This window comes from Scyliorhinus canicula, chromosome 3 (assembly GCF_902713615.1).
Source record: "Scyliorhinus canicula chromosome 3, sScyCan1.1, whole genome shotgun sequence".
Classification (NCBI taxonomy): Eukaryota; Metazoa; Chordata; class Chondrichthyes; order Carcharhiniformes; family Scyliorhinidae; genus Scyliorhinus; species Scyliorhinus canicula.
In genome coordinates this window covers 181,628,506-181,653,988 of record NC_052148.1, presented here as the reverse complement: position 1 = coordinate 181,653,988, position 25,483 = coordinate 181,628,506, and the positions used below count along the sequence as shown (strand labels likewise).

At 46.1% G+C, this 25,483-nt stretch overlaps 1 protein-coding gene across 2 annotated transcripts in view; it reads left to right on the top strand.

The window, feature by feature from the left end:
* myoz2b (myozenin 2b) overlaps positions 1-24,164 on the top strand; it is a 59,214-nt gene extending 35,050 nt beyond the window's left edge. The window contains exon 6 of one of the 2 annotated variants that reach the window (XM_038791850.1): positions 23,352-24,164. In XM_038791850.1, coding sequence (XP_038647778.1) covers positions 23,352-23,586 — 235 coding nt within the window. In that variant the 3' untranslated portion in view covers positions 23,587-24,164. Of the gene's footprint in view, positions 1-8,925; positions 9,426-23,351 lie in introns of those variants that run through there. The other variant, XM_038791851.1, reaches the window with a different exon arrangement.
* Positions 24,165-25,483: the final 1,319 nt, after the last annotated feature.

The window sequence follows — 25,483 nt, the reverse complement described above, 5'->3', positions numbered from 1 at the left end:
CCTAAGCAGCAAAATCCGTTCACCAAATAAAACACATTCAGTATCAAAATACTTTAATGAATCACTGGGTGGCATGCCAGGATGAACAATACTGATATTTTAGTTGATTTGAATAGAGAGCATATCCCATCATTGTTTCGCTGAAACATTCACTCATACCAGTCAACATGAGATCCAGCAGTTATCCTCTCAGTAATAGCCATGTTACGAGACTTCCGGTAGCGGCCATGACCAGCTAGGTCGTATACATGGCTCCCGCCGGGATCGGGATTTTGGGCCGTTAAACGGGGCGGCGGCGGCACTTGAAGGCCGGGTACCGGCGTGGGAACGGACGCTGGAGAGGTTCCCCCTGGTGCTGTATGGAGGGAACCAGGAGCCATCAAATGAGCAATTGCGGGGAGGAAGACAGAGCGGGTCCGGGAGGACAAAATGGCGGCCACCGCAGATCAAGAAGCATGGGCCCAGTGGGCCAGAGAGCAGCAGGACTTCTTGAGGAGCTGTTTTGATGAACTAAAATCGGTGATGCTGGTCCCTATTAAGGCCTCCATGGAAAAGATGGTGGAGGTGCAGAAGGCACAGGAGAAGGCGATCAAAGAGGTGGAGAGGAAGGTGTCTGAGAACGAGGATGAGATCCTGGGCCTGGCGGTCAGGGTGGAGGTGCACGAGGCCTTACACAAGAGATGGCAGGAGAGGCTGGATGACCTCGAATACAGGTCTCGGAGTCACAATCTGCGGAACCTGGTCCTCCCTGAGGGTGCGGAGGGGGCGGACGCGAGCACGTATTTGACTGCAATGCTGGGGACGCTGAATGGCGCGGGGGCCTTCCCGCGGCCCTTGGAACTGGATGGGGTGCAAATGGTCCTCGCCAGGAAGCCAAGGGCGAATGAACTACCGAGGGCGATGGTGATAAGGTTCCACCGCTTTCCAGATAGGGAGCGTGTCCTGCGGTGGGCAAAGAAGGAGCGGAGCAGCAAGTGGGAGAATGGCGAGATTTGCATTTACCAGGACTTGGGAGCTGAACTGGCGAGGAGGCATGTGGGTTTCAACCGGGCCAAGGCGGTCTCAGATCGTGTTTTCGGGATCCTTAAGGGGGAGGGGGAGCAGCCCCAAGTCGTGGTCCACATAGGTACCAACGACATAGTTAGGAAAAGGGATAGGGATGTAAGGCAGGAATTCAGGGAGCTAGGGTGGAAACTTAGAGCTAGAACAAACAGAGTTATTATCTCTGGGTTGTTACCCGTGCCACGTGCTAGCGAGTCGAGGAATAGGGAGAGAGAGCAGTTGAACACGTGGCTGCAGGGATGGTGCAGGAGGGAGGGTTTCAGATTCCTGGACAATCGGGGCTCATTCTGGGATAGGTGGGACCTCTACAAACGGGATGGTCTACACCTGGACCAGAGGGGTACTAATATCCTCGGGGGGAGGTTTGCTAATGCTCTTCGGGAGGGTTTAAACTAGTTCAGCAGGGGATTGGGAACCTGAATTGTAGCTCCAGTACACAAGAAGCTGAGAGTAGTGAGGTCATGAGTAAGGTTTCAAAGTCGCAGGAGTGTACCGGCAGGAAGGAAGGTGGTCTAAAGTGCGTCTACTTCAATGCCAGGAGCATCCGGAATAAGGTGGGTGAGCTTGCGGCATGGGTTAGTACCTGGGACTTCGATGTTGTGGCCATTTCGGAGACATGGATAGAGCAGGGCGAGGAATGGTTGTTGCAGGTGCCGGGGTTTAGATATTTCAGTAAGTTCAGGGAAGGTGGTAAGAGAGGGGGAGGGGTGGCACTGTTAGTCAAGGACAGTATTGCGGTGGCTGAGAGGACATTTGATGAGGACTCGAATACTGAGGTAGTATGGGCTGAGTTAAGAAACAGGAAAGGAGAGATCACCCTGTTAGGGGTTTTCTATAGGCCTCCGAAAAGTTCCAGAGATGTAGAGGAAAGGATTGCAAAGATGATTCTGGATAGGAGCGAAAGTAACAGGGTAGTTGTTATGGGGGACTTTAACTTTCCAAATATTGACTGGAAACACTATAGTTCGAGTACTTTAGATGGATCCGTTTTTGTCCAATGTGTGCAGGAGGGTTTCCTGATGCAGTATGTAGATAGGCCAACAAGAGGCGAGCCCATATTGGATTTGGTACTGGGTAATAAACCAGGACAGGTGTTAGATTTGGAGGTAGGTGAGCATTTTGGTGATAGTGACCACAATTCGATTACGTTTACTTTAGCGATGGAAAGGTATAGGTATAAACCGCAGGGCAAGAGTTATTGCTGGGGGAAAGGCAATTATGTTGCGATGAGGCAAGACTTAGGATGCATCGCCTGGAGAGGAAAACTGCAGGGGATGGACTGTGGGTTGAGTATTCGGCCATTGGGGTCTCGGACCGTGCCCTGCATTGGGTGGACCTATGACTGGGGGCGGAGCGGGGGCAGCGCCCTCTCTGGATACTGGATGTGGGGCTGCTAGCGGATGAAGAGGTGAGTGGGAGGATAAGGAGGAGCATTCAGGATTATGTGACAACGAATGATACAGGGGAGGTAACAGCGGCAGCGGTTTGGGAGGCTATGAAGGTGGTCATCGGGGGCAGTTAATCTCCATTAGGTCCCACAGAGAGAAGAGGGAGAGGGCGGAGAGAGAGAGGCTGGTGGGAGAGATACTTAGGGTGGACAGGAAGTACGCGGAGGCCCCTGACGGGGGGCTGCTAAAGGAGCGCTGGAGATTACAGGCGGAGTTCGATTTGCTGACCACGGGGCAGGCGGAGGCACAGTTGAGGAAAGTGAAAGCGGCAGTCTACGAGTATGGGGAGAAGGCAAGTAGGATGTTGGCGCACTAACTGCGCAGGAGGGAGGGGGGGGGTTGGGGGGAGGGGGGCTCAGGTGGGGGACTTGTTGATATAACATGTATTTTCGTTTTGTATAATGATAGCAGCCACCTTGTTTTGTTAAATATTTTTCGTTTACTGAGAAACTTTTTGTTATGTAAAAATCCTGATTGAAAAAAGCTTTAATAAAAATAATTTTTTAAAAAAGTAATAGCCATATTACAAAGCTAAAGATATGGTGCGATCCCCTGGATCTTCCTATTTCCACATAGTTCCTTAAAGCTGCTTCAACGTTTGTCTCTTGTACACTATCAAATACATGATGCTCTAAATCAAGCAATGTATTCTTCTAGTATGAAAACCCACACTTCTGTTGCATTCTGATTCTTGATAGAACATGTTTCATAGCTAATGGTCTTTTCATGCCAATATTTAATTATGCCCATTATCAGTCAGATTCAGGGATCTATACCATTAAAAGGTGGCTTTTTGCAAATAAACTTCTTTATGTTCAATACAGCTTCTACTTGGTAGCTTAAAAACATTTCCACAATTTTTGCATCATATTTCCACATTCCTCTTTGATTACTAAGAGTGGGACACTCCGGCTGTACCGCCTGGCGACCGGAAATTCTTGCCCGAGGTCAATGGTCCTTTACATGGCCCACATCCTGCCTGTGGTGATATTTCGGTGGGCAGGGTGCAAGAATCCAGCCCCTCGCCTTGTATTAGTTCTCTTGTACTCTGACGGGTATGAATTGAATACACCTCTAAAACCGGCATGAGTATTGCGAAATGCGTTAGCAATGGAAGCAACATTTTAGTATTAAGAACCCCACTGATATGATCTGCAAGAACGTCTCAAAACCCCAAAGGGTAACTTGAAATACTGGTTCTTTGTAATCCAGACATTGTGTTAACAAGGAATATTTATTAAAATAAAAGATAAAGACACACAACAAAAGACGAATATACACCATGACACTTAAGTATAAGAATAACTAAACACACTGTTTTATCTGAAGTTACCTCTTGTTCCCAAAATATACCCACATTCCCAGCACTCAGCAATAACCAATTTTAGTAACTCTATATAAATCCAGTTAATAGTTACTACACAATACCGTTTTGGTGACCAGCCTAGGAAAACATCTCTTCCTGATTCAGTTGAGGCATAAAGCTGTGTCTTTTCAAGGAAAATATCTGCAATATGCCTTGGCTCTAAATATTAGCTGGAACAGGCCTCCATGGCTCGAATCACAGATGGAACTGGCCTGTCTGATAGTTGGATGGAAAACCGGCCAACTTCCCCAATGAGGGTGCTACCAGTTATTTTGTTCAGTCACTTCGATATTCCACTCTGTGGATTCTGCTGTCTACCTCTCTCAAATTCCTTGGCTTTAGAAGTTATCATTTGTCTAGCCCCACTGATCTCTGGCATATATTGTTTCTGATATGGCCACTCAATGTCTCTAGACTCCTGTTAATCGTATTATTGGGAAAATCGCATCCCATTATTCCTCTAGATGCCAGATAGTTACTTGTCTGTTATTTTATTTTCATATCAAATTCACTGTGAATCTTGTTGATTACCCACATTCCTAACAGTTAGCTGCATGCTTGAATGAGTTCCGCGTCCAGCCAGTGTTAACCGTGCATGTCATCAGCTGGATGCAGCAGTGGGAGGCCAATATGGAGACAGGCTAGCACAGCTTAAAACTAGCCTATACCTCTTTAAAGGGGAAGTGCAATGTTTCAGGAATAGAAATGGCAGCACGGTGGCACAATGGTTAGCATTGTTGCCTCAGCGCCGAGGTCCCAGGTTCAATCCCAGCTCTGGGTCACTGTCCGTGTGGAGTTTGCACATTCTCCCCGTGTTTGCGTGGCTTGCGCCCCAACAACCCACAGATGTGCAGAGTAGGTGGTGTGGACACGCTAAATTGCCCCTTAATTGGAAGAAGTGAATTGGGTACTCTAAATTTTTTTTTTTAAAGGAATAGAATAAGTGCTTGGAGTAATGGTTAAAGAGAATCTGGTCAGGGAAAGAGTGAGGAAATGGCACAACAGATGCAGTGCAGGCTCCAAGTTTTGGAACACCACAGTGAAAGACTTGGTGGAGGAGTTGGAAAGGAGGAGAGATGTATCCATAGGGGATCAAGAGTTCAATGACCACACATGAGTGGTCAAGGTCAGTGAATGCATTTTCAAATATCCTACCAACTGCATCATTAGTCTCAGCCGTAGCAACATTCTGCACATCCTTATCACTCACCTTTATCTCATTATATTAGCTCTATATCATTAGGACTCACACCTACCAATCAGCACGGTAGCATGGTGGTTAGCATAAATGCTTCACAGCTCCAGGGTCCCAGGTTCGATTCCCGGCTGGGTCACTGTCTGTGTGGAGTCTGCACTTTCTCCCCGTGTGTGCGTGGGTTTCCTCCGGGTGCTCCGGTTTCCTCCCACAGTCCAAAGATGTGCGGGTTAGGTGGATTGGCCATGCTAAATTGCCCGTAGTGTCCTAAAAAGTAAGGTTAAGGGGGGGGTTGTTGGGTTACGGGTATAGGGTGGATACGTGGGTTTGAGTCGGGTGATCATTGCTCGGCACAACATCGAGGGCCGAAGGGCCTGTTCTGTGCTGTACTGTTCTATGTTCTATATGTTCACCTCATGCTCAGACATTTTTCACTGCTGCAACCCTCACACCCGTATCTCACAGGCTACAGACACTGACAGCAATTCAACCACGACACACCCATCAATCAGATAGATTGCATGATACTCACTGACACACTTCCCTTTCTCTTGCAGGACAAGTTAGCACAAAATTGAAGACAGCAGGAGCTAAGTGGGGGGAAACAGGCATGTCTGAATGTTCCTCTACCTCCTGGGAGGAAGGAGATGAAGCTATAAATTAGTGGAACGCTCATTGCTGATTTCAAGGACAGCAGCGGGTTGAAATTATTGAAGATGATAGTATCTTCATATCTAATCCTCTTTCTCACATCCCACTCCCCTTTCATTCTACACTTTATTCAAATAAAAGCTGAAGATGGTGTCAGCATTTACTTCCTACTTACTCCAACACCCATCCCCCAACACCCCAACCCCACCAAACTATGCGGCATGATCTTACCCTCGTGCCTTTTTCTTTTCAGATACACAAGAAGTCCAACTTGCCCAATGTACTGAATGATCTGTTTGAGCTGCACGCAGAAAAATACTTTTCACTGTACCTCGGTACATGTGAAAATAAACAAATCCAATCCAATCCCCGCAGTGAAGGAACAACAGGCAGCCAGTGATGCTAAAGACACAGCGTCATCACTTGATTGCCAGCTTACCGATGGTTAAGGGCACACACAGGTTTTGCTATAGCTCCTGCAGTCTTCAGTTTTGTGCTAACTCGTCATGCAAGAGAAAGGGAAGTGTGTCAGTGAGTATCATGCAATCTATCTGATTGATGGGTCTGTTGTGGTTGAATTGCTGTCAGTGTGTGTAGCCTGTGAAATACGGGTGTGAGGGTTGCAGCAGTGAAAAATGTCTGAGCATGAGGTGAAGCATATGATTGGCAGGTGTGCGTCCTAATGATATAAAGCTAATATAATGAGATAAAAGTGAGTGATCGGGATGTGCAGACTGTAGCAACGGCTGTGACTAATGATGCAATTGGTCGGATATGGCATTTGAAAAGGCATTCATTGACCTTGACTATAGCAATGTTTCCAATGTGGCTTCCTACAGTAGAGCACTGATGAGTATGCATAATGACATCCAGGTTTCAGTGGAAAACCTGCTAGAAAGCGTGCCATCAATATCACGGATTAGTCCAGCTCCAACTTAGCTGAAGGCTTTGCGCAGAGCTTAGAGTTCATCTATTCCAACATGGAAGTAATGGCTATCTATGTTTGCAAACATTTGCATACATTCATGATGTAGGGTCTTGATGGCTGATGTTGAAGTTTCCGTACCGCATAAGCAGCAGCAACCCAATTCAAGCCATGTTCAGGTTACTTGTTAAGCATGGTCAGCTAGCTGCCATGCAAGGTGAGACCGTGGCCACCATGGCTACGGGTTACAATATGCAAAGGGACTTCCATGGTATCAGAATCCAACAATCTGTCCTCCAACAGACTACTCGGATTGCTGAAGTGCTGCACCAGGAAAGTGACATTGGCTCTACAGAACACAAAGCCACAGTTCACTCTCAGAAGACAGCATTTTCCGTTGCATCCCTGCTACACTCCAGCATCCTTGGTGAATGGGGGAATTGGGGTTATAGTTATTGGTATTACACTTGGATGTCTCTTTCAGGGGAAGTCGGGCAAAAAGAGACTGTTATGTTGCCTTCGCTCTTCCTCTTCTCCCTTCTCTCCCTCCCTCCTCCACCTCCTTCACTGCTCATCATATTGCTTGTGGCAAGGGCTGTTCCCTCATAATTGCGGGGTTGTGAGCATGAAACAGACCTACAGCAGACCATCATATTGCATAGAAGCATACTTTTAACCATGTGCACGCTGCCCATGTGTGAATAGATTGTGCAACGGGTCACCAGCCATGGCATCACTGGGTAGGCCCCCCTTTGGTTGTCATGGTGACTCAAATGCAGCTGGCACAGTGAACTAACATAGAATTAAGGTATCGTGACCACCACCACAGTACTAGATATTGACCTGCACAAATTGCTGCCGATAGGAAGTTGAGATAGTAGAATCCTTTCCAGTTTTGGTATATAGTATTGACAATGCGATGTGCATGAAGTGAATGACACCTTGTATAATGTGAAAGTCATGGAATGATAGAATCTCTGCAGTGTAGAAGGAGGCCATTCAGTCCATTGAGTTTGCACCGAACCTTTGAAAGACCACTCTACCTAGGCCCAGTCCCCTTCCCTATTCCAGCAACCAAACCCAAAGGGGCAATTTAGCATGGCCAATCCACCTAAACTGCACATCTTTGGGAGGAAACCGGAGCACCCAGAAGAAACTCACGCAGACATGGGGAGAATGTACAAACTCCACACAGTCACCTGAGGTCTGGATCGAACCTGGGTCCCTGGTGTTGTGAGACGGCAGTGCTAACCACTGTGCCACCGTGCAGTCGCTAAAAGTTTGCAATCTTTATGTGCTCACTTCATTTACATTATTTAAAGTCATTAGTTATTTGCACTGAACCTTGGCCTAAGTTCGTTCATTTTAACAGCAAACATCGAAAAACTAAAACTCAGTGGGCCTTCTGCCACTAATTTCTGACTTTTAAAAAATTCTTGTTACGTGGCATGATTTATTCTGATCCAAGTCCTTTTGCCCATAAAAACTTTAACACACGAGCATAATATCTATCGGGCACGATGTAAACACAATGGTGCGCCCGGCACGGATCTGGGCACAATGTTTAAATAGAGGGAAAGGCCAAAGTCGAAGTTTGTTATCTACCCGGCCTGCTCCAGAGTTCCCGATCATGCCCAAAAATGGCGAACATATCATTAACCCGCAGTTGCATTAATTTCCATCGCATTAGCGAGATTGAAGTCAAATCTAACGGTCTCCCGGGAATTTACCACTCCCCAGCAAGAAATCACTTGAACTTCGTATAGCACTGCCTGTACTGCTTTTAAAAACATGAAGCTGCACAACGGCTGCTGAGGAGAACGGAGGGGCTGAGTAGTCATTTCCATTTTTCAGCATGCAGCTCAAGAGCATGCTCGGGGAGGGGAACCCTCAGAGCGGTTAGGCTTGGTCAGGGGCTGAAGCGTTGCAGATCGGGGGTCGCCTCCGGGCCGGGGTGGGGGCTTTTCGTCTGTGAGGCCTCCAAGTCATCTTTAAATATTGTGGAGACCCATAACGGGGGCAACTACAGCTGCACCCTGTCTGTCCTTCCAAAAACTTCCAATACAGTCCCTATTCTTGGTCACATGCTGTTGGTCACTTTAACTACCTTTGACTGTGAGCAGCGTCCAGCCTCACAGCTGACGGCTATTGCTAATAATGTTTAGGCCTTGTTAGTTGTGAGAGCACTTCATAGCTGCAGGTTGTGTTTGCTGCTTGCTCTTGCTGATGGTTGAAAATGCCTGGAGGCTGCTGTTGCTGTTTCCTTCCTTTTCTGTAGCCGGAAAGGAGGACAAATTTTTCCAGGATACCTGGATCCTGGACACCGGGGCCAGGGGAACACACGAGTCCAGAAGGCAATCCGGTTTGAAGCAAGAAGACGGTGCGGGGCCTGGTCCATGACATAACCAAATGGGCCACTGGTGATGTCATGGAAGAAATGCTTTCGCCGACTTGTGATTCTTTTGTTGCTGGCGTGATTAGTGCTGTATGTAACTGGCATGTCACCGCAGGTTACACACACTGAACTCAAGGGTGTTCATCTGCACATTGAGCACTGGTGGAATATGTGGATGCCAGGATTTGGTTCCGGTGCGACTGATACATGGGGAGGGCCTGCACAGCTGCAGCTCCTGGCTAGAGAATGGCACTGATACGTGGAACAAGTAACACATTGTACATGTCATTTCTACTAAAAAGATATGACATGATAACACATTCTCAGGCTTCCCCTCCGTTTCTGTTAAAGAACCTGCGAGGGGTGGTACCGTGTGTTTGGCCTTTTTGTGAAAATGAGCTGATAAAGCTTTGTATTGGCGCTAATGTGGAACGGTGACATTTCCTTGTTTGATGATTAGTGTGATATGTGGAATGTTACGTGGTTGATTTTCAAATCTTTGTTACTATTGACCGTTTAATAAACAAAATATTCTCAAATGGCCTCTCATGGGTACACGTGTCATGCCTTAGACGATGATTATTGCATTGCATTTCAATCAAACTTTGAAGCCTGAACAGCTTGGCTGGCTCTAGAAGCAGCAGCCAACAATCAAACACTCAAGAGCTGGGATTCAGCGCTGGGGATATCCTCGCGAGCAAGTGTATGGACCAGGGGAGAGACCTGAGCACAGTCTCCCTAACGTCCCTGGGGTCCAGGGGCTCCTGCTATGGCCGGGGGCGAGCTTGCATTGCGAGGTTTTCCAACACAACTGGCTCACTGGATGGCACTCTGAGAGAAGGTGAGACACATAAGGGTCAGGGAGTCTTGGGGGATTTGAGGCTCCCGGAGTGGAATCCCTAACTGATTGTCAGTCTCTCTCCTTCTCCAATTCCTTACAGATATAACATTATAGCTGGTGTTGTTGGTCCTGCAGAGGCTGCCCTCACGGTGCTGGTGGCAGCCGAAAGCCAAAGGCGGTGGCAACAGCATTGGCGCAGGCTGGAAGATGACACCCCACGTGCTGGGGTCAGCCGCACAGCCTGAAGGCCCAGCCACCCATCAGGTTGAGGGGGAACCCAGAGGGGAACACCAGCGACGGCCCAAGGTGCACAGTTATCGTTGGTCTTTCGAGGAAATGCCAGACAGCATGTGCCGCCGTCAACGAAGAGACAGTGCGGCACCTGTGTGACATGCTCATGGACATGGCACCGAGAGGAGGAAGAGGAGACCCGCACTTGGTGGCCAGGAAGGTCACTGCAGCTCTGAACCGCTGTGGAACCGATTCTCCTGGTGTTCGAGCGGGTACATGTGTGGCATATCACAAGCTACAGCCCACAAGTGTATCCATGAGATCATGGATACTCTGTATGCCCGGATATCAGAATATATTAACTTTGAGCTGGACCAAGCCCAAAATGATGCCCGGGCGGCAGAATTCTCCTCCATCGTCAGGATGCTCCAGGTCCAGGTGTCATGTCACCTTGCAGACCATCGTGATTCAGGGAGTGCCCTTCGTTAACAGGACAGGGTTCCACTCTCTGAATGTTCAGATTGCGTGTGACCAGCACCTTCAGATCATGCCAGGGTTCGTGCATGACAGTACATCCTGGGACACACGGAGATCCCCGGAGCCTTTGAGGACCAGTCCAGGATGAAAAGTTGGCTATTGAGGGATAAAGGCGTAACGGTTGAGATCCTGGCCGATGATGCCAGTGTGGAGGCCGGAGACCGAGGGGAGACCCGTGCTGCCATGGCTCAAAATTAGGTTCTGATGCCTGGACAGCTCTGATGGTGCACAGCAGTAAACCCCCCAGAGGATCTGCCTTTTGTTGTGTTTTGCTGTGCCCTCCACAACCTGGCACAGCAGCTGGGTGACATGCCAGAGGAAGAGGAGGTACATGCGGCCTCGTCTGAGGAGGATGGGATGAGGAGCCCAGGAAGGACCCATAACTAATTGTAGGTGCGGGGTGAGGATGGAGGACAGATGATGGCAAGAGTCTGGCATGCTTGGAGGACCAGGGTGGCCCTCATTCTCGCCCACCTCATAGGATGAGGCTTTGTCCATCACCTCACCCCTCTCCTCCCAATCCCTCCTACCACTCCCTTCCCCCATTCCCTGACCCACCCACCCCCTTCACACCATCCCAGAAGCTCCAATTACCCTGTCCCACCCTCCCAGGATCTGTGTAGCATCACCCCAGGGTGATGGGCCTTTGTCGACATTGTCAGTGGGTCAATATACAAGGCAGGAGAGTGATAACTACTCGCTGTGAGGCAAGCTCTGGTGCTGCTCAGTTTTAACCAAAGTCTGACACCTGTCTGGCAGCACGGTAGCATGGTGGTTAGCATAAATGCTTCATAGCTCCAGGATCCCAGGTTCGATTCCCGGCTGGGTCACTGTCTGTGCGGAGTCTGCACGTCCTCCCCGTGTGTGCGTGGGTTTCCTCCGGGTGCTCCGGTTTCTTCCCACAGTCCAAAGATGTGCGGGTTAGGTGGATTGGCCATGCTAAATTGCCCGTACTGTCCTAAAAAGTAAGGTTAGGGGGGGTGTTGTTGTTGGGTCACGGGTATAGGGTGGATACGTGGGTTTGAGTAGGGTGATCATTGCTCGGCACAACATCGAGGGCCGAAGGGCCTGTTCTGTGCTGTACTGTTCTACGTTCTATGTCTTTCTGCAGACAGTGCGCTCGCACCCATCCTCTGAACTACGTCTGCAACGGGGGTATTTGATTTTGGAGCCCTGTGCCCAGGCAGGCCAGCAGTGAAGATGAACATGACATAGGCTGCACATGTATCAGGTGTGGCATGTTTTCAAAGGGAGCATTGGACATTTCCATTTCCCCTAGTTACACATGGTGACTGTCCCGGCCTAGTGCCCACTCAGTGATCCTCTCTCTTCTTGACCTTACGTGGTCTAGTGCTATGTCTAGGTGTGACCCCAGGATGCACATCAGTGGAGGCAGCCTCCTGCCTTCCACACCCTGTCATTTTTGCGGACATCCTCTGGAGGGCCTGGAGACGGAAGATAGGGCCTGACTTACCGGTGTCACTGGCATCGCCGTACCACCCTTATCTGCCCACTGCCCTTGTGATCTGCCGGTGTCAGGAGGGGTGGGGGGGATTTGGAGGAATTGGAGATGGCTTTTGTCTCCTTGGTGGCAGGTCCTGGGTTGGCTTCCAGCTCTTCGTTCGCCCTGATAGTGTCCATAGGGCCCTGGGTGTCTCCATGGGATGGCGGGGCAGCTGGAGTGAGCTCCAGAGGCCTCGGACCCATCTGGCTTAGCCAGCCTTGGGGGTTCCCCATTGTCTGCAACATGGTGTTGAAGCCCTCAGCGATGCTGCAGTGACTGGGCCACGCTCTGCACTGCCCAGCAATGTCCACCTGCATCTAGGATATGTCCCTCAGTGACTGGGATGTGATGTCGAGGCCCTCAGCCATGGTCGTCACAGGCTGAGCCATGCCTTACACAGGATCACTCAAGACGCTGACCTCGTGCTGCAGGCTTTCCACTGCAGTTACCACCCTAGCAGTGTTAGCCTCGGTGCCTCGCATTGTCGGCATCATCTCCTGTGGCCTTAGCCTTTGGGACACCTCCAATCGGCTATGCACTCGCTGGAATGTCACTGACACCCGCTCCTAAATCTCACGACCCTGTCCTGTAATCTGCATCATCTCTGGGATAACCTTGTCCAGAGGCTCGGCAATCTGACTGGGATTCAGCTGAATCCTTGAATCCAGCAGATTGCCGACTGCTGACGTCCTTGGATGTTCCAGCCTCCACCCGATGTGCATCAGCAAAGGTATGGTGCTTGCCAGATTGTGCCCCAGAAGCCTGTCCACTAATGTCATCTACCAAAGCATGTGGCTCTGCGCTACTAGAAGGTGGAGGGTGAAAGCTGTGACACCTCAATAGTGGTCTCCTCGGAGCACTCCTCCAAGGAGGTATCTTGTGTGGCGCGGTGGAGATCCTGCGAGAGAATGGACAAGTGGTTAGTGAGAAGGAAGGACCATTTTGACTGACATGAGCAACTCACTTTAGACAGGTCATCTGAGTGAAGGGGCAGTGGATCTTTACCTCTGCGGCGCAGCCCAACCTCGTTGTCAGTGACTCCTCTCTCCTGAGACAACCCTGCTATCTCCAGGGCCTGTTCCTCATAGGGGTGAGGTCTCTGATCTCTGGTACTCTTCCCCTTGTCATGGCCTTTTCCGCTTATTATGGGCTATCTTCTCCTGCAGGGGCCAAGTAAGAAGGCATTGTGAGCTGCACACTTGAAGGGTTGGGGTAGGGAGGTCTATAGCAGCTAGCATGTGTGGGCTGCACCTGAACATGAAGGGGTTCTGCTCGTGGGTGCCAGGGGGTTCTGAGGAACAAGCACAAAGATCTGATGTGGGGAGGGTGTGAGATGTCAGCCAGTGATTTGTGGGAGGAGGGGGTTGTGAATTTCAGGGGTGGCAAGCGGAATCGATGCCAGGAGAGAGGTGGTAACTTACTCTTGCAACTCAGTGGAGATTGTTGGTCTTCTTCCAACATTGGATGCTGTTCCTCCTGGTTATGCGGCCTGCACAGATAGCCACTGCCGCTTCCTCCCAGGATGTATTGGTTGCACTGCTGCTGGTCCTCCGAACCCTTCAGGGGACCAGAATACCCCATTTCACATTCACAGTGTAGAGAAGCCTTGTGAGGTTGGCATCCCCATATCAAGGAGCATATTTGCGCACTGCCATGCTTGTGTGTTGACTGGGAGTTAGTGGTGGGGAGCTTTAAAAGCAGCTCCCCCTTGTTAGCGGTGAGACACTGAGGCGTGATTCTAATGAATCAGAGGCGAGACAGCCAGTAATGGTGAGAGCTTGTTGGGCTCAGTTCCACCACTAAGTGTCGTTAGATATGGGCCGTGATCTCATCAACACAGCCATTGAGAAACACCCCGCCAATCGTGCCCAAAATGACTTAGAAATGTTTCCTTTTAATCGCATCCTTCGTCTCCAAGTTGTCAGGCTGTTTACCCGATCAACTACTGGAAGAGATTTACTCCAATTAAATATTAGAAAGACCAAAGCCATTGTCCTTAGCTGTGTCACCATCTCCATTCCACTCCCTGGCAGCAGTTTGAGCTGAACCAGACTGTTCAGAATTTTGGTGTCATATCTGACCCAAGCTGAACTTTTGTTCTTTTTTATTTATACTTTCATGGGAGGGGAGCATTGCTGGCAAAGCCAGCATTGGTTCTCATCTCTATTTGTCCTTAATTGAGAAGTAGTGATGAGCCATATTCTTGAACTGCCATTAGTAGTATTTCTTCTTGATTTATCTGTATCTGTTTAGTACAACTGAGTGGCTTGCTAGGCCATTTCAGAAGGCAGCTGAGAATCAACCATATTGCTTTGGGTCTGGAGTCACATGTAGGCTAAACCAAGCAAGGGCAGCTGATTTCCTTCTCTAATCGACATTAATGAACAAGATAGGTTTTAACGACAATCCAATAGTTTCATAATCACCATTACTGAAATTAGCACTATCTTATTCATGTCCATGATACCTCATGCCCACACAATCATGAAGCATTTTCATCGCTTTACATCACCTTATGATACACCTTAAAACCTATCACTTTACCCAAGATTTTGGCCACATGCCCTAATATCTCATGTGGCTTGATGTCATATGTTATTTGATAATGCCCCTGTGAAATGCCCCGAGACATTTTATTGTATTAAAGGCACAATATAAATTAAATTGTTGTTGACCCAGAAGATATTGCCTATTGACAGGTCTGTTTCAGCCTGTGATATATCTATCCTTGGACATTTAGTTTGATAGCTAGCAGAAACAGACTATCCCAAGTTTAACAGACCAGTAGAAGTGTTGAGGTTAAACATCGGTGAATGGACCAGAATTCATCAAGGGACAAAGAGTGAGTCAACCTGAGACAATGGTTGTGGGGTAAGATGGTGGGGTTGGCAATAGAATCAGTGGGAAGAACACAAATTTTGTGGGATGGACTGACGATCTTTCCGTGTTACCAATGTTTAACTGGAGCTCAGTCACACACACAGCATAAGAACACAAAAGCAGTGGAAAGAATAACGTTTTATTACATTAAAATTACATATATGAATCAAAGTTATTTTTTGTAGAGCTGAGAGTTATCCTGTTCCAATTTTCTGAACAACATATCTGAACAATCATCCACTTGGTGTACTAAGAGCATTATTTATTGTTGTTCAGGGACAAACTGTGATTTTCAAGGTTGAGTTTTGATAAAGTGACTTCCCACTGGCAGAAGTCAGGCAAATGTCAAAAGGAAATGCTGTATCCCACTTGGGTGGTAATTGGGTGGTTTGTGGAAAAAGCTGCTTGTCATGGTCTAGTGATTAACACCCTAACAATAACCCCATTAAAAAAAAACAGCTGTCAGTTCTAAACCACAGTGAGATCACCCTCACAAATGAAACAATGCTCGTTCTGCTTTATAAACCTATTGACTTGGCTGATTACAAAGCCCTTTGGGAAACTTTCAATTATATACCTCAGCTATAGAAATGTGCTATTCTCTAATGAAAGGAAATAGCTTAAATGTTCTGCTGGAACAGCTATCAACATTACCATATAACTGCTTTATATAACTCCAAGTAACATGGATCATTACTGCATACATCATGGAACTATCAATAAGTGTCAACATACTAACAAATTATCCACTCCACAAAGTGCAACTTCGATCAGTGGTTTCAAGGCTTGATATCACATCAGACAAGTGCTTTTGAGATGTCAGACATTTACAAGTCAAGGGAATCAAACATAATCGAACTGGAGGTTTTGATGCCTCCATGAGGAAGGTATTTAGTATTTTAAAGTACATGAACAAACAATCTTGCAACTTTCATACTTCATTGATGTCATTGCTTTCCGGGTTATATTAACTCAAGTGAATATTATACATAAATATTCCACAACACCTACCTCGGGCGGCACTGTAGCAAAGTGGTTAGCACTGTTGCTTCACAGCACCAGGTCCCAGATTTGATACCAACTTGGGTCACTGTCTGTGTCGGAGTCTGCACGTTCTCCCTGTGTCTGCGTGGGTTTCCTCTGGGTGTTCCGGTTTCCTCCCACAAGTCCAGAAAGACGTGCTGTTTGGTAATTTGGACATTCTGAATTCTCCCTCTGTGTATCCGAACAGGTGCTGGAATGTGGCGACGAGGGGCTTTTCACAGTAACTTCATTGCAGTGTTGATGTATGCCTACTTGTGACAATAAAGATTATTATTAGTAAAATACAAATTTCCTATCACAGTTAATATGCCTAAATTAAAACACAGAAATTTCAGAAAATTATTTTAGATTTCTGTTTCTTCCAATTAATGCAATGGTACTGCAGCAAAATAGGCTCATGATAAATGGTGTCCAGGGGGCTCTCCACCCAGCGACTCCCCAATCTCAGTCAAATCGTTTGGCTCACTATTGTGCATTAATGGTGGAACGTTGACAATAAGCATGTTCTGCACTGACCATTCCAAGCATGTGATCAATGTGATTAATATGAATGAAAAGTAAAATATCAAATAGAAAATGGAATACAAACCATATAAATAAAAAACACGAATTCAAAAGGTGTTAATAATACAGTTTCTGAAATTTGATTTGAACCAAGTAATGGAACCTGCAGGAATTTATAAATTTGACAAGGGGGTAAGGTCAGCTCTTATAAAATGACTAATTACAATAATAAGAGGCTTTACTTGAAAATAAAACATAATTGATTTTGGCAAGATGAAAATCTATGATATAATTACAATGCAGCTGTAACCAAGTGTCCCAAATATAACATGGAAGTATTACAAAAAATATAAATACATTTTAAGAATGCTTATCTTAGAAAGTGTATTTATTTTTAACCAGAGGAAAGATATTCAGTATCTATTGGAATATTATAAATTTCAAATATATCCCAACAGCCATTAATAGCACTTCTTATATTAAATAAACATCAATTTATAACACCTGGCTGAAATATTACATGAAAACTACTAGTTTGTGTCATGCCTTCTCATTTACTGTAACTAGACTAATTCAAGAGACACACTAGCACTTAAGTTGCATTCATCAGGAGAAGCAGCATCTCTTAAAAAATGTATTATAGAGTTTGAACACAATTATCCTGTGAATAGTTAAATTGCTTCTTTGTCACGGCGCTGAGGTCCCAGGTTCGATCCCGGCTCTGGGTCACTGTCCGTGTGGAGTTTGCACATTCTCCCCGTGTCTGCGTGGGTTTCGCCCCCACAACCCAAAAATGTGCAGAGTAGGTGGATTGGACATGCTAAATTGCCCCTTAATTGGAAAAAATAATTGGGTAATCTAAATTTAAAAAAAGAAAAAAAAAAAAATTGTTTCTTTGTCTTTAAAAATGCAGAGGCTCGGTGATGCATTTCAAAGACTTACTGTTGCTGGGCTGACAACTTCTCAACAAGCTTAAAAATAGTGTAGATCCTTCCAAACATTCTTCTGTTGTTTCAAACTTAGGTCAGTACTTTGGAAAGATCATATTTTATCAAAAAACATGAGGAATGTTTTGATTTGACCAACAAGCAGCTGCAAGCAGTCACAAGTTTAAATGAAAACATCAGTTCTCAGAAGAGCAGTCCCTGGTGTTGAGGGCTCCTGGTCAGCTCTCAACAGTGGCTAAGAGATTGGACCAGATGTCATGACTTTTTAAAGTTTTAATGCGGTGCGGAAAGATCGATTATTTCTAAGAATGATAATATAAGAAATAGGAAGGACTTGGTTATTTTAAAAACAAACTTTCTTAAAACAAAAGAAAAGAAAACATTATTTAAACTTATACTTCATCTCCAACACTAACAGATTATATGCAGTTTCTTAACCTTAACCCACTAGTTCCCATTAAACAACACTGTGCATGAATATGCAGTGCTCGTTCCACTTACACAATCAGACAAAGGCAATACATGCATTTCCAAAGCAATTTTTCTTCTGTTAGGGACATTTGTTCAGAACCCTTTTCCAAAGCTTGCCTCGGTGGCAACTTTCATGATCTCTTTGGTCGACTTCCATAGCCTTTCACTGTAACTGTTCAAAACAGCATTTCTTCCTCACTCTCTCTAAGCTCCACCAACACCTAAGACAAAAGTTCTTCTGAGTTTCCAGATTTGAACCTACTACCGTTATCTTGGCTGATTGTCCATTCCCGTTTATACAAAAGAACAGAGCTATGCCATTTATATGCAGCTAACCTTCCACTGATGGACAAGTAGATTATCCAGCTCTGTGATGGGATAATGGCTGGTCAAACAAGGTTGTTCCAAATGACAAAGATCTTGAGTGGATCATCCTGGCTGAACCAAGGCATCATGTGGATTCCCACTATGGAGGTTAAGTCTGAATGGGACGAGGTAACTCAGACTGTGGGCATATCCCTCTGACTCTGCTGCTAACAGTCCTTCCCCTCAATCTGTTTAATCCTGGTCCCATTTCTGGACGCAGATTCCCAGTATTTCCCTATCATGACACTGGTTATATGAATGCTTGAGCTTTTGGAGAATTCTTAAGAATTGCTATATGTTTCAATTGTATAATAATGATTTAATTTGCTGTATTAATTCTTTATGTAAGACTAAGCTTGGAAAATCCTTTAAAATGTAAATGAAAAAGTAAAATACTCTGCATTAAAGAAAGAACCACAATTTTTAAATATTATACCAGAGGGTGTGATATATCTGAGAGAAAAAACAAAATATATAATATATATATGTACATATCCATTTATTATTTCTCCTCATGATAAACGTGTGATGCACCGCAACAGTGTAATTTTGACAACAATGGTTGTTTTTTCAAATAAATTTCGCTTTGTGGTTTATCCTATTTCTTTTCTCCATTCTCCCCAAAGCAAATATTATTTTACTCTGTTTTGTTTTGGAGGATACGATAATGAAATTTATAGACATTGCCTAAAATGCTGTCAATATCAGTTTCAGTCATGAAAGTAGATTAGCTAAGACAAGGCCGCTCCTCCCACCTTTCGTTCTGTGGAACGATGAATCTGGCAAATTCACTCCGAAGGGAAATCCTGAATGCAAATGTCAGACAAAAATAGAATTTAAATCCAGGTCACATTTTTGAAAGTCCACAGTGTTGCAGCTGTTAAACAGATAGTCATCCCCCCCCCCCCCCCCCCCGCCCCCCCCCCCCAGCTTTTGGTAACTATTTAGACTAGCTTGAGAAGTTCAAGTTTCTCCATGCAAGCAGTCCAATTATTTCACTAGTTCTAGTGTTGCTAGTAAAATGCAGTATGTAACAAACAGTATCACCAGTGCTGAAGTGGCTCATACAGAAAAAGCTTCTGCTTACTGATATACAATTTCTTTACAAAATTGAATTAATGGCAATAATCTAAGATGATTGCAGTGTGCTTTGTATGAGACTGCCAAATTCCGACACAGCAAATAGGTTTTAGCAGGCATGGTAGAACCAAAATAGACCCAGTTTCCAGCCCTTTTACTCTTTTCCAATTGTAATTAGTCTAATGATTTCACAGCAATTATGAGTAGTGTCTCCTTCCAGAGCTGTAACATTTTCTACAATATACCCTATTCATAGAATTTACAGTGCAGAAGGAGGCCATTCAGCCCATCAAGTCTGCACCGGCTCTTGGAAAGAGCACCCTACCCAAGGTCAACAACTCCACCCTATCCCCATAACCCAGTAACCCCACCCAACACTAAGGGCAATTTATCATGGCCAATCCACCTAACCTGCACATCTTTGGACTGTGGGAGGAAACCGGAGCACCCGGAGGAAGCCCACGCACACACGGGGAGGATGTGCAGACTCCGCACAGACAGTGACCCAAGCCGGAATCGAACCTAGGACCCTGGAGCTGTGAAGTGATTGTGCTATCCACAATGCTACTGCCAGCCTTTGTTTGTGAATTTTAGCTGCCTTTCTGAATCCAAGCTGGTTGAATTTATTTGTTTCCCCACTCCTGTTTCTTGGTCATCTCTCGCCTTCTCCACTGTCTCCTCCTCATCACAACATCCCTTTATGCTATATTTTGTTTAATGCTGAAGGAACTTTGAAATCTCACAATCCTTATCCAAACTCCACACTGCTCCTCTGGCTTGCTACTCTTCTACCATTGTTCCAAGCTCGCATGCCGCTTAGCTTAATCCACAGATATCCACTGAGCCTTTCTTGACATTCTCCGAAGAGCCCAGGGCCTCTTTTATGAGCAGCAACTCTACCTCCTCTATTCTCCATTCCATAGCTACAGAAGATAAATTTGTCAACCCCTTCTCAACTCACAACATCCACCCCGATACCTTGCATACTATGAACAGATCAATAATCACCACCTCTTTTCACATTTCCCTCTTTACTTGCAAACAAAGTCTTTGCTAAGCATGACACTTGCATTGATATTGTGGCACCAGCTTGCTTCATACGGACACCATGTGGCATGCTGTAACTTTCCATCACCTGCCTTGCAAAAATGGCCCCAGTGTTGGTTCGACGCTAATCACCAAATCATACCTTGGCTCTCTTAGTATTGCCCAGCACTCCACTACATCAGCTGAATTGCTGCTAAAACCTTCAGCCATGGCCTCCGGATATGACCATTGCAATGCTGTCCTGGCTGACCTCCCATCATCCACCTTCCATTAACCGTAGGTCATTCAAATCCCTACTACTCATATCCTATTCTGTCACAGGTCTTATTCATCTATTCTGCCTATCCTCAGTGACCTACTTGGCATCCGATTCCCCAGTGCCTCCAATATAGAATTCACATCTCTGTGTATAAATTCTCCAATGGCCTCACCCCTCAATGTCTCTGCAACTAAGTGTAGCACCACAACGTTCCCAGAACTCTCATTCATCTCCACTGAATTCTCACACTATCAATGGCATCATCACTTTAGCCATCTAGGTCCCATGTTCGAGGTTTCCCTCCCTAAACTCACCCCATCTCTCCATCTAGACAGTTGGTTTGTATTGCAGAACAAGGCCAGCAGTGCGGGTTCAATTCCCGTACCAGCTGAGAATCCTGAATTCTCCCTCTGTGTACCCAAACAGGCGCCGGAATGTGGTGACTAGGGGCTTTTCACAGTGCTTCATTGCAGTGTTAATGTAAGCCTACTTGTGACAATAAAGGTTATTTATCTTATCTTTTATCTTATCTTCAAGATCTTACTTAAAATCTATCTCTTTGACCTAACCTTACCAATATCTCCTTTTATTGATTCCTTCTCTGTGAAGCACTCCAGAACATTGTCCTGATTCAAAAATGCTTATATGAAAGTGTTACAGTTGCACTTATAAATGGAATACCATCTTTGACTTGAAGGTCTTATATAATTAAAGCATTGTGTAGTTCTGAAGGCTTTATTGAGATCTCAGTTAATCTATTCCAACATAATGTATTCAACATCAACATAAAAAATTTTTTTTTTTAAAGAGTACCCAATTAATTTTTTCCAATTAAGGGGCATCACCCTCCTGCCAATTAAATGGCCCTCAGCCACCACATACGCTATAGCGTGGCCAATCCACCTACCCTGCACATGTTTGGGTTGTGGGGTTGAAACCCACACAAACACGGGGAGAATGTGCAAACTGTACATGGACAGTGACCCAGAGCCGGGATCGAACCTGGGACCTTGGCGCCGTGAGGCAGCAATGCTAACCACTGTGCCAACCTGCTGCCTTATTCAACATAAACATAAAGAGCCAAAGAGAATGAATATTAATGGGGCAAAAGTCAAGGGATGGAATTTATTGCCTTCCCCTTTAACAGATGTGGTGACGGAGGGCCATTTAATTGGCAGGAGGGTGATGACACCGCCCTTTTCCTGCCTCTGCCAATTCGGCACTAAATCGGCTTCCCCGCAAAGAGGTGTTGCTGGCAAGACTTCCATCACCTACATTAACTTTATCCCAAGGTCTTCAAAAATCTCTTCCAAATTATTGAAATTAAATTTTAAAATCTATCGATCACTGATTGCATTTTATTGCTTCTGAATCAAATGGGTGAGAATCAACTTTCATTCATATTTGGACTAGGTTATCTGAACTCTCATAATATTTCTCAAGTAACCCTGAAAAGAAAGAAACGTTTGCATTCTAGAGGGCATTTAAAGACTGCAGGAATTTTCCACATACCCCACAAAAGACTGGCATAACTATAGTCCCTGCAGAATCCAACACCTTTATTTGGAGGAAGTGAGACAAGTTAAAGGAGAAGTTGTTCAATGAGAAAACAAGTTCAACCGGTGGAGGAGGGCAGTGGGGACTGTTCGGGCATCCATTCAAGGAGGAAACAGGGAGCCCTCAGACTCTCCTGGTGGGGATGGAGCTGTAGAGAGAGGTATATTGGCCGGGATTCTCCAAACTCCCGGCTAAGTAAACACCGGAGTGTTTCACGCCGGCGTCAATGGGCCTCTTGGCCCAGCGTTTCAGGCCAGCATGGCGCCGGAGTGCTCCACGCAGCTCCGGCGCCGATACACAGCCCTGTGTTGCCGCCGCAGGTCCGCACATGCGGGTGGTGGCCGATTCCGCGCCGGCGCCATGCAACATGGCATAGCGACACAGCGGGCCCGCGCGGAAGAAGATAGGCTCTCCCCTTTCCTGTCCCCCCAGATCACGCGCCCCCGCCGATCGGTAGCCCCCATCATGGGCCTCTCCCCCTTCCCCCCCAAGAGTCTGATTCCCCCCCCCCCCCCCGCCCCCACCTGGACGGCCACCACGCCCGCAGTTCCGAGCTCCCGCCGTGTGGTACTACATGTGAACCACGCCGGCGGAACACGGCGGGAACTCAGCCGGTCGACCGCAGAGAACCGCCGCGGGGGCCTCTTTCAACACCCCACGACTGGCGCCGATTATCCTGGCGTCAGAGCGGTGTGCCAGGAATTTCCGGCGCCAACGGCGATTCTCCGACCCGGCATGGGCTTGGAGAATCCCAGCCATTAGTTTTAAAACGCCATGACTGTCGTCTGATATCTAAAGCATGGCTGCGATATTTAATATGGCCTCACATCACGAAGGATGGGCCGGGGGAGGTGATGTATGGAGGTCTTTAGATACAAACCAGTGATTTTAAGAAAATATTTTGTAATTTCAGCACAGCAATGTTGTTTCTAGTCTTACCTTTGCTGCCAGAGTGCACCGTAAAGTTAAAATGAGGACGTATTAAGAAAGGTAAACTCGGTCTGTTAACCTGTCTTTCATATTTCACTTCTAAATCCACAGAGTTGCAACTCCTTATGGTGGTTTTGACAGAGCTTCCAAAATTATGACTTTCAAGTTACCAAAGCTGGATTTTGCATTACGGGAACCCGAGCTCATGTTGCCTGGCCTCCAAGACGGTACAGCTGGTCGGCCAACCTTCAACAGAACTGCGCAAGGTTGGACATCTAACAACGTTGCAATTGTATTTGCTGACCTGCCTTTTGAAGCAATCATTCCTGAAACGGATGACCTTTAAAATATTACTGTGCTCTTGATTGGCATGTTCTTGTTTCAATATGCATAGATAATGTTTTGTGTTTCAACCTACTATGGCAATAATTCATACCAAAACCAAAAGGAACCACTGCCTAATGTTGTTTTGAGTTAGTCGGGCCTTGATTTCCTCACATTTTTGGTGCTCCATCTTTGTCTACTACTTTGCTGGCAGTACATGGAAACACCGTTCACAAATGGTATTTCCGCTGCATCTCTGGGAAAATTAACATGGTGCAGCCGCAGAAAGTCCAGGGAAATTCTGGGCCTAATTTTTAATCAAATACAAAAAACCGAATCTACCAACTTTGTCCATGTTTTGTTCTTCCCACAAGTTCATGCAGTTTGAAAAAGCTTTGATTTTGCAACATTGCAGTCACTAAAGCTTTGTGACTACAGTTGGTTTTCTGATTAATTTCTATGCTTAGTAGACAGCATTTTACCAAGTATTCAGATCTGTTTATTTATCCTGTCCTTTGTTTAAAGCACTTTGATTAAACGTCTTGTAATCTCATTACAATTATCTTTCAGCAATATATAAAAGTCTATCCTAAAAAAAAACGACAGGACGTTTAGCTCTTAGCTAGGGTGACAGCCCCCTCACCCCCCCCCCCCCCCCCCCCACCTTTCAATTTTCTCCCATTTCCTCTCGTGACCTATTCTCTATATAGCAGCAACTAGCATAGGAGTTTTGTTCAATGATAGCAATCAGCTATCAAGTGACCAACATGGAGCTTGGCAATGAGTGTTAGCACTCAAGAGGATATCACAACCAAGTTCAATGCTGTTCTCATCCAAAATTCAGTCAAGTTCTAGCAGAAGTCATCGGATAGGGACAGGCATGCAACCCATGACTGATTTTTCCCTCCCCAACTTCACAGATTGGAGAGTGTTCCCTTTCCTTTTGCCTTGGAGAGCTTTGACCAGGGATTATCCTTAAGAATTGTTTCATGTGTTTGGTTCAAGAACACATCAGGCAGTGGAGTTGTTTACTAAGTTTGGGTCCAATCTTTTCTTTCCCCCAAGAAGGCTTCTGAACGTTGAGTTACAATCTTCTTGTTACAGCGCCAGCCATTCCCAATTGACTATGCAGCTTTTTTTGCAACAGCATTGGTTGGAAACGTGTGTGGCTCTTATTGGACTGAGCATGATAGAACATTATTACCTTAAAATATACTGCTGATTAAAATAAAAATACGATGAGAGGGAAAACTAACTGGAACTCCAAAAAAAGGGTATCCATGCAAATTGTGGAAGTAAGCCGATCCACCCTTCCTTTCAAATGAGCATTCATCGTAGTTAGTCAATGGAGTGTTTTAAAGTACTGATGAGTCACAGATGAAGTTACATTGTAGGGTCAACATTGCAAGACCTTGTCACAGGATTTTGCATAATAACAAATCACTACCCCACTATAATCTCTCAATAACCCAATCAACAGTGAAGTGCCACAACAGGAAACAAACAAAACTAAATGATGAAATGTAACATAGAACATAGAACATAGAACAGTACAGCACAGAACAGGCCCTTCGGCCCTCGATGTTGTGCCGAGCCATGATCACCCTACTCAAACCCACGTATCCACCCTATACCCGTAACCCAATAACCCCCCCCTAACCTTACTTTTTTTAGGACACTACGGGCAATTTAGCATGGGCAATCCACCTAACCCGCACATCTTTGGACTGTGGGAGGAAACCGGAGCACCCGGAGGAAACCCACGCACACACGGGGAGGACGTGCAGACTCCGCACAGACAGTGACCCAGCCGGGAATCGAACCTGGGACCCTGGAGCTGTGAAGCATTTATGCTAACCACCATGCTACCGTGCTGCCCTTAACAACGAGACACCCAAAGCGAGAATCATACCCCTAGA